This window comes from Pinus tabuliformis, chromosome 5_2, assembly GCF_031772625.1.
Source record: "Pinus tabuliformis cultivar Carrire ecotype Pingquan chromosome 5_2, CPIR1, whole genome shotgun sequence".
Lineage (NCBI taxonomy): Eukaryota > Viridiplantae > Streptophyta > Pinopsida > Pinales > Pinaceae > Pinus > Pinus tabuliformis.
This window is the reverse complement of record NC_142306.1, coordinates 913748228-913758606: the sequence shown is the minus strand read 5'-3', so window position 1 is coordinate 913758606 and position 10379 is coordinate 913748228. Positions and strand designations below refer to the sequence as shown.

Here is a 10379-nt window from a genome sequence, read left to right as displayed (position 1 = left end):
CTTGTAAATGTCTTGGGCACTAGTCCCTTTATAGCCAGGAACTGTTTCCATCGTTACAAAAAAACCACCAATTCGATTAAATTTCTAGTCGGGTTTTGGGTAAAAGCAATCAAAAAAAAGTACTGAGGAAAAATTCAGTAAATATAATGTTTAGACTATTTCTTTACAAATTCCTTTGGTGTAAGTAGGATACCCTCAACATGGGAAAGGGATTTCCTACGTGAATCCAAATGGTTACAATTATCAAAGGTAAGAGGTCAAGTTTTTGGATGTTCCACGAATAATCAATAGAGGCTTCACTGAATGTCACAATTAAGAAGGAATTGAGGGTCATCAATATATTTTAAGGTCATTTTTTTGTGTCAGCAATACAACTCAATGAGAATTGAAAATCATTGGATTGGATGAGATCAATAGGCCATAGTTAATGAAATTACATAAAACAGTATCCTCAGGCATATGCATGGTGCTTGATGCTCATGTTTCTATAAACCCTTTCCCTTGGGCCTCCTTTCCTCTTCCCCTAGTTCTCCCCATAACTCTTTTCATGTTCTCTTCATAGCCACATTGGACCGTGTTATATTGCATTTTGAAATAATATTTACATATATTGAGTAAATATTGGAAGGTACAACCGCATGGTACATAGAAAACGTGTTTAGCACAATTAGATTCCTAACCACTCACGAGTTGGGACTTGGCCTTGTGCTATACACTAGGAATTGATAGGAAATATTTACATGAATTTCACATATTTAAGATCATATGCTTTGACCCTCATCATCATGACTTATTTATAATTTATACATAATTTAATTAAATAGATCCAAGGGGCCAAAGCTAGATTATAAGCATTGAGATACTCCTATAATATGATAAACAAGGAGAAAAGAACGACACCTAGAGATGATCATCCAAGAATAATAGACATTGGAAAATCCTTACGTATGAGCTACATTACTTGCTCAAGTACCCAATGGGACACATACCAATACTACTCCTTGCCTTGATAGGAGTTGTAGCTTTCAACATAGAAGAAACTACTATATATGCATTGTTAGATCCGTATACTACTAGTGTAACCCCTTATTGTTATTAGTGCAACCCCCTTATGGTATTGTTGTGCCCATGTAGACCCCATGTTTTTATTATTGTGCGCTATAGAAGCCCACTATTATTATTGTTGTGCCCCTACAATATTTTTGTTATGTAGGCTCTGATTATATTGGCACGACTTAGACTCCTATATATAGAAAGGAGGTATTGTTATCTGTATCATCCAAGAATTGCTCATTTGTGTAATGTAAAGGAGGTTTCACCCTCGAAGAGGTTGAGTTTGAAGTCGTTGATCTATCTTTTCTATCTTTTTGTGAGCTGGTTTCATAACATTTGGTACCAGAGCTTTGGATTCTAGGGTTTCGCTACTCCAAACAAGTCATCGTGGCATTTTTGCTATAAATTTTTCTCTACGAAGTTTTAGAAGCTAAAAAAAACCCCATTTGATCCAAAATCGTTATGAAAGTCGGTTCCAAATTTCATATATTGTCTCGTTATATTTTCGGAGATATGATCTAAGGAAGTTAGGGTTTTTGCAAGCTCCATAATTCCATCTCAAACAGGTTATTGTGGAATTTTCGCTATAATATTTTTCTGCGAAGGTTCAGAATTTGAATTCATTAACAGATTCAATACCTTGAAAAAACCTATCACACCTGACTTGTCAATCTCAACAACTCATATTTGAGAAACCACCAATTCCTTTTTAATTTCTAGCTAGATTTTGGGTAAAAGTTATCAGAAAAAAAGTAGTTAGGAAAAATTCAAAAAGTATGATGTTTAGAATATTGTTTTACGAATGCCTTTGGCATAAGTAGGATGCCCTCAACATGGGAAAATGAGTGTTGACGTGAATCTAAATGGTTACATTTATCAAAGATAGTAGGTTATGTTTTTGTATGGTCCATGAATAATCAATAGAGTCAACGCTCAATGTCACGATTAAGAAAGAATTGAGGGTCATTGATACATTTTAAGTTTATTTTTTGTAGGTTAGCAATGCAACTCAATGACAATCGAAAATGATTGGATTGGATGAGATCAATAGGCCATAATGCAATGAAATCAAAGAAAACACTATCCTCGGGCGTGTGCATGGTGATTGATGCTCATTGTTGTATACCCCTGCCCTTGGGCCTCCTTTCCTCTTCCCCGCTAGTGAAACCATAACCATTTTCATGTTGTCTCCATAGCAATGTTGGACCAAGTTATATTACATTTTGAAATAATATTTACATAGGTTGAGTACATCGTGGTATGCACTACCACATGGTACATAAAAAACATGTTTAGCTGAATTAGATTCGTAGCCACTCATGGATTGGGCCTTGGGCTTGAGCTATACACTAGGAATTGACATGAAATATTTATATGAATTACACAAGGGTTCATTTATTTAAGCTCATACGGTTTGACTCCCATCATCATAATAACTTATTTACAGCTTATACATATTTGAATTGAATAGATCCAAGGGGTCAAAGGTAGAGTAATTACATTGACATACTTCTACAATATTATCAACAAGGAAAAAAGAACAACTCCTAAATATGATCATCCAAAGAATAATAGACACTGGAAAATCCTAACTTATGAGCTACATTACTTACTCAAGAACTGAATGGATGCAAACCAATACGACTCCTTTCCTTGATAGGAGTTGTAGCTTTCAACATAGAAGCAACTACTATATATGGATCCTTTAAGGTTCCTATAAATGAAACATTACATCCTTTACAAGGAGAATCACTCGAAGTATTCCAAGAAGAAAGCAAGCATATTCATTACACTTTCATTAATGGGATTAGGAGTATAGGGATTGAAATTTTTGTGTAAATTGAGAGCCATTTGTGTGAGCATTTCTCATAAAATATCAATTTCATATTTAGTTGCAACTATATAAGTTTTTCAAAGACATGAGAAAACTACCATGAATCATAGACAAACCATCATAATTAGATCAATAAATATCACAGGAATTTGTAGACAACATTCATCAATGTTGTAAACCTTGCAAACAATCTACCAACAATAGGTAAATTGAGCACGCTATCTTTGGTTTCACCAAGTATTGACGAATATTAGGAATAAATCCAAATAGACAAGATTGAGGGTTCCTTAAGTCTAGAATAAATGCATTATTGCCAAGAATAAAACAAAAAATATAAAACGAATCAATATACATATTTAGAATGCATAAATAATATTCCAGTGTTTAATAAATCAAATGTCAATCCATGATTGCACTATTGAGTATCCCACTTATGGTGGTCCAAAGTATGATGATAGCCACCAATTGTAATACTAATGTGTAAAATAACTAGTAATATTGAAATACAATTTATAGGCCACTATTAAATTATCAATAAAAATTTGGAAATGATGGTCTAAGGTATCATCATACATGAATTAGCCCTTAGCAACTTTTCAAAATTACATCATTATAGAATTTTATAATTATATTAAATCTTTATATAACAAAAAAGGAAAAAATAGCATATCAATTTTATTTATAAAATAAGCTAATAAAAAACAAATCCTAAACCATTAACTATACATAAATCCCAAAATAAATACATAATTTTAGTTTACTATAAATTCTATTTAATAACAATTATTCTTAAAAACATAAAAATAAAAATAAAAAACATGATAATAATAAAGTTAAAAATAAAAATAAAAATATATGATAATAATAAGAAAATGGACTAATTTAAACTATTTATAAAATTGTTTTCAATATAATCTCTTTTCACTTAATATTATAAATTGTATTATATGATTATCACTTTGAACCACAAGAAAAAAAATATCTTAAACAATAATCATTATTTTTAAAGATTAAAAAAATATTTTAATTTATAAAGAGATCTTCCAAAAAAAATATATGTTGTTTATTTCCTATATTAAAAAGAAGATTTCATATAGAAAAAAATTGTTTAAAAAAATAATTATATTAAATTAAAAAATTAAAAAACACATTTATATTAATTAAATAATAATATAAATTATTTTAAATAAAAATTTTATTTGGACTATATAAACACATTTATATTAATTAAATAATAATATATGTTATTTTAATATAAAAAAATATTTTAATTACATTATTAATTACCTGAAAAAATCTCTTCACCACATAAGAATATAAAAAATTAATTAACTTAAAAATATCTCTGGATTTAACTATATCCAATCTAACTAGATATAATTAACTACTTCTAAAAACCTATAATCACACTTACAACCAATGAAAATGCAAAACTAATTATCTAATCTAAACTAATCATTTTCCTCCAAATATATGTGCTGACCACTAATCATTTTCCTCCACATATATGTACTAACCATTAAATGGAGCAGCGTAATCTAATCATTTTCTTCCCCAACATGCCCTAATCAGATTCAGAAATGGCTTCGTCAGTCACCTGTCCAAGGCGGTTCAACTCATTTTCTGAATTCTTTTGGATTTTGGCGACTAGCTGCTCTAGCGATGCCTCAACCTCTCGAAGAGTCGGTCGTTCATGAGGATCCCTTTTACTGCACATCAGACCTATCTTCGCCAACAGCTCAACAATTCCGTACCCCATAAATTCACTTACATCATGTGATTCATCTTCCATTCTAATCTCCTCAGCCAAAGTCGTGTCAATCACCTCCAACAATCTGTCGGGGAATGCATCGCCCACCCAACTCTGCAATGATTGCTCTTCTTCTGAAAACACTGCATCTGTGGGCTTCTTTCCCGTTATCATTTCCAGTACCAAGATGCCGTAGCTGTATACGTCCCCTTTCATGGACGGGCGCCCTCCTGTACCATATTCTGTAATCAATTTCATACACGTAAAACATTTATTAGTGACTCACATATAATCCCATATGAGCATTTATATATAAAACCTTTATCACTGACTCAAATATTTCCCATATACAACATTGCTTAACCAATCTAGTGTATCAGTAGTATTTACCTGGTGCAATGTAACCAACAGACCCGATCACATGACTGGAGGTGTCCGCTGAGGCTGCTGCTGCTGTTGAATCGTTGATGAGGCGTGAAATACCGAAATCTCCAACATGAGCCGTCATCGTCTCATCCAGTAAAACGTTGGAAGGTTTCAGATCACAATGAACAATGGCCGGAGAACAGTAATGGTGAAGGTATGCCATTCCATGGGCCACGTCCTTGAGAATGCTAAGCCGTCTTTTCAGATCCAACCTGCAATTATTTTCCCTACAATGCAAATGCTTATCCAGGTTTCCCTGCGACATGAACTCCATAATCAAAGATTTGAGCTGCAAACTTGAGCATACGCCCACCATTCTCACCAGATTCCGATGTCGGATTCTGCCCAACGTCTTGCATTCTTTTATGAGTCTCTTGTATGCACCTCCTGATGTGGCAGACTCTATAACTTTCACAGCAACGATTGTGGCGTTGTCTAATACGCCCTTATACACTGACCCATGGCCGCCACGCCCTACTAGGTTATCCGGGCTGAAACCATTAGTTGCTCTGTTCAACTCTTCCTCACTTACAATCTTCGTCTCGCGGAGTTGGCTCCTCAGCGTCCTCCCTAATCTCGCTGAAACAGTTTCCAACAATGCAGACTTTCTGCTACGAAAATATATCAAAACCATGAAGGCTAGGCAAAATACCAATAGCAAAGTTAAACCAACCGATGTGGCCAAGATAACTACCCTTCTTTTGGAATCATGATGGTGCCTTCTTGTCAATTTACAATGAGGTAACTCTATCCATCTGCCACAGAGTCCACTGTTTCCTAAGAATGATGTAAAATTCAGTTTCCTGAAAGCTCCGGAGGATGGTACTTCTCCTGTGAAGTTATTGTATGACAAGTTTAAGTGCGTAAGCTTCTGTAATTTCTCTATAGAGGTAGGCAAGGGACCGGAAAGCTTATTGAAAGAGAGATCCAAATCTTGAAGTCCTTTAACTTGATCGATTGATGTCGGAATGGTGCCTTCCAATGAATTGTGAGAAAGATTAAGGTAGTCAAGTCCAGCACAATTCACTAATTGGCTGGGTATGCTCCCTGAAAAATTATTGTCAGAGAGATCAATTGCGAGAACCATGTGCATTCCTCCCAGTTCGGCAGGCACCTTTCCTGTGAGGGCATTATGTGAGACATTAATGTAGAACTGTAGGTTATGAAGGCTAGCCACTTTGGATAGCATCACGCCGCTTAGCTGGTTGTAACTGAGGTCCAGAAGCTCGAGATTGGAACAATTCCCTATATCATTATCCGGTATATTACCACTGAACTTGTTATAGCTGAGATCTAATACTCTTAGCTGCTGCAAACTTGCAAAAACTTGATGAATTTCTCCAGAAAGCGCGTTTTGAGAAAGGTTCAGTTCATACAGACGTTTCAATTGACTGAATTGATAGGGTATATTACCTTCCAAGTTATTCCCGCTGAGGTCCAGCAGCTGAAGAGTAGACAGCCCTCCTAGTGCAGAAGGAACTTCTCCAGAGAGCAAATTGCCAGCTAGATCCAACAGGATCAATCCAGTGAGGTTGCTCATCTCCTGGGGTATCTTACCAGTGAAACGATTCTCACGCAAAACAAGATAAAGCAGATTTTGAGAAAGACGGCCTATGCTTCCAGGCAAGTCGCCCTTGAGATCATTGCCGGCAAGGTAGAGTATTTGCAGATTGGTGCAGTTTGAAAGTGCTCCAAAGATGGAAATGGATTCCTCACTATACAAATGATTATCAACAAGTTGCAGATCCTGTAGAAGACGGAGCTTTCCAAATTCCAGAGGTATGCCTCCCATTAAGAAATTTCCAGAGACTTCGAGCCATAAAAGCTGAGAGCAATTTCCTAAAGATTTCGGAATGGTACCGTTTAATTCGTTTCCCCAGAGCAGCAGATACTCTAAATTTGAGAGCTTTGTACCTATCTCCCACGGGATTTCTCCAGTAAGCCTGTTGTCATACAAATCTAAGTCGATTAACTCCGTGCAATTAAGCAGTGAAGGCGGGATTCCTCCACTGAGCTGGTTTCCTGAAAGATCCAGAGATTCAATTTTAGAGAGCCTGGTCCCTATCTCCCACGGGATTTCTCCAGTAAGCCTGTTGTCTTCCAAATATAAGATGCTTAACTCCGTGCAATTAAGCAGTGAAGGCGGGATTCCTCCACTGAGCTGGTTTCCTGAAAGATGCAGAGATTCAATTTTAGAGAGCCTGGCCCCTATCTCCCACGGGATTTCTCCAGTAAGCCTGTTGTCATACAAATATAATCCGCGTAACTCCGTGCAATTAAGCAGTGAAGGCTGGATTCCTCCACTGAGCTGGTTTCCTCCAAGAGACAGATTTTTAATTCTAGCAAGCATGCCAAGCTGAGAAGGGATAGTGCCGCTAAGGAAGTTATTTCCTAGATTTAGAAATTCTAGCGCAGAACAATTTCCCAAGGATTCGGGCACTTTCCCAGTCAATCCGTTGCTACGCAGTGAAAGATTTCGCAGGTTTTGCAATTGGCCGAGACCACTCGGAATAGTCCCTGTCAAATTATTGTGGGATAGATTAAGCATCCTGAGAGATGTGCAATCTTTCAAAGCCTCTGGAATGGATGAAACCAAGTGATTCATATTGAGGAACAGACGTTTTAAGCGACGCAGCTTGCCCAATTCGTTCGGGATTGTGCCAGAGAAACTGTTCAAAGTGAGGTTCAACACGCCAAGAAAGGAGATGTTACCCAAATGTGGAGGTATAGTCCCTTGCAGGCCCATGTTGTATAGATTTAGGGCAGATACGCGGAGTTTGTGAGGGTGGCAGGTGACACCAGTCCAATTGCAGACATGATTGGCAGAAAAATCCCAGTTGGCCAAGGCGTGAGAAGGATCATATGTGAGGGAGGTTTTGAATGCTTGCAGGGCTTCTATATCGACCTGCAGTCGTTCACGACTTTTCTCATGATAATGTTGAAGAAGATGGGCGTTTGCAGAAACAAAGATGAGCATGAGTGTGGAGGTGATGAGGATGAAATCCGTGGAAGCTGTCATCGGCTCCGTAGATGGGCGATCGATAAAATGAAGGAATTACAAAAATATTTCAGAGCGTTTGGGCAATTGTGGATATCAAGTAGATTTGTGAAATTCCTTCGTGGCATAAGGAGTCATAAGGATTTTGGTGGATTTTCGTTTTCTGGTTGACTCAAGTGGTGTTAACTTAACCCAGATGGTCCATTTGAAGTAAGACGTGGTGTGTTTAACTCAGATCGTCCGTTTCAACTAACTAATACTAATACTTCAATTTAGTATTATTATTCAGACGGTGTTTAACTCATATCGTCCATTTCAACGAACTAATACTAATACATGGTATGAAGTCACTTCTTTATTGCCCGCAAGTCGTCCATCTGGTCTACCCAGACGGTGTTATTTTTGGTTTTGGTCAAATGACGAACCGCTGGTCGTTTGCTTTAAAATATAAAGTTCATTTATTCAAAAAAAAACTAATATATGTGTTTACTGTGTGTGTTGAAAGCACATTAATATTCGATGGACAACTTGACGTTATGCCCAATAAAGAGACATATAAAACATATATTTCCAAAATATACGGCCATGACTCGAGTTCCTTAGTCAAGTTTGTTTTGAATTGCTGCAAGTTTGATTTATGAATTCTAGACCAATTGAGTGTTTTATTGGATATATTTAAAAATAAAATTTAAATAATAATAAAAAAGTATTATACTAAAATATGTTTTTTAATTCTAATTAAACACTTCACAACATAATTCCAACCAATTACTTCAAAACATAAAAGATTTAGACAATATACATTAAAAATTTGATAAATGCAATTAGTGCACTCACACCCATAGAAGTTCTAAAATATGAAGAAAGAAAACCTATTTACTAATATTAAAAGTCTTTTGGCCAAAGATTTTTAGGATGATATAATGAAGGTGTGCTAATTTTATTGTAAAGCCATGATTAAAATAAAATCTCATTAAATAGTTAATAAAAAGGTTGTAAATATAGATTTTGTATTAAAAATATAACACAATGATCATGTTGTTACCCATAATTCTAACTCATAATTTTAATGTAATAAAAAAACAGAAATTAAATATTAAATTAATTTAGAATTGTCTGCTATTTCCATTAATAAAAAAACAGAATTCAATATTAATTAATTATTTTTTATAATTAATAAAATATAAAATAAAATTATAATTTAATTAATTAAAAAAATCTTAACTATGTAAAATACACTTAATATTTAGATATTTTAATTGGATGCTTATTAATATTCAGAAATCATTTCATTTATGCAATTATACTTGTTTAAAAAATAAATTAACTTCTACATTTGTCCTATAAACAATGGGTTTGTGAATGTATAACAACCTAGCTATCTTCATCTACCTTAGACTTCATTCCATTAAGTAATGGTATCAACTCAATTTTATTTTTAGCAAATTGCACAAAGAAATGACAATAAGAACCACTCATGTTATGTAATTGGTTTCGGAATGTGTAGCAAACTAGATATCTTCATCTACTTTAGACTTTTCATTCCATTAAGTAATGGTATCAATTCAATTTTATTTTTAAACAAATTGCACAAATAAATGACAATAGGAACAATTCCTTTAAGTTGTTGAATATAATAAGGTATGTTCTTTGTAATAACTTATGAGTTAGGATATTTACGATTTTAGAACATCATGTATAAGTGGATTAAATCTTTTAACTTGTGTATATAAAATATATAACACTTATAAAATTTACCCAACATTATGGTTGAAATTAAACTTAGTTGTGGAGTTTAAAAGTTTATTTATGTAATTGTGTAATAACTTTTTGGTATCATGGTAAAATATGTGATATTTTTTCCATATATTTTTTGAAATTTGAAAAAACAAAATTAAAAGATCAATATTATAGAAGGATTATCAAGATTAAAATTGACTTTTTTTTTTATAGTTTTTCCATGTAATATTTTAAATTCAATTTTTTTTATTTTTTTTGGTGTGGGCCAAGTACAGACTAGTGGTCATTGGGGATGATCATTTTTAGAAATTCAGGAAGTAGAACGAGAAGAATTTGAAGTGTAATGACATAATGGAGTGAAAATTGACCAGGACATGAAGGGTTTATAAGATTTGTGAAGGGTTTATAAGATTTGTCATATTTTTGGCTACCCATTAATGAACATGAAAAGAATACAATGATGAGAGTAAAAAAATTATGTGAAAACTATGCTTTTAGGTGGTATATTGAGATCTCTACCCCAAGGTTGTGAAGTCAATACCTAGTTAGCTAGTGTTATCCTACTTTATTTCATGGCT

At 34.3% G+C, this 10379-nt stretch overlaps 1 protein-coding gene across 2 annotated transcripts; it reads right to left on the bottom strand.

Annotated features, from left to right (window-relative positions):
• Window positions 1–4237: 4237 nt before the first annotated feature.
• On the bottom strand, window positions 4238–8079 carry LOC149162270 (uncharacterized). Of its 2 annotated transcripts, none has more exons than XM_089435659.1 (2): window positions 5028–8079; window positions 4238–4879 (listed from the first exon to the last, which is right to left on the bottom strand). In XM_089435659.1, exons 1-2 carry the CDS (start codon window positions 8038–8040, stop codon window positions 4452–4454), a joined length of 3441 nt encoding a protein of 1146 aa, XP_089291785.1. In that variant the 5' UTR covers window positions 8041–8079; the 3' UTR covers window positions 4238–4451. The 2 variants fall into 2 exon arrangements, with proteins under 2 accessions (XP_089291785.1, XP_089291786.1); XM_089435660.1 differs by having other exon boundaries at window positions 4238–4867.
• Between the last annotated feature and the right edge of the window lie 2300 nt (window positions 8080–10379).

What these genes read in the sequence shown, in the direction of transcription:
- LOC149162270 (XM_089435659.1), bottom strand. Translation starts at nt 8,040, where the DNA reads ATGCTCATCTTTGTTTCTGCAAACGCCCATCTTCTTCAACATTATCAT. An exon ending in TGTTGGTTACATTGCACCAG is followed by an intron (nt 4,880 to 5,027) that starts GTAAATACTACT and finishes AATTGATTACAG; the next exon opens with AATATGGTACAGGAGGGCGC.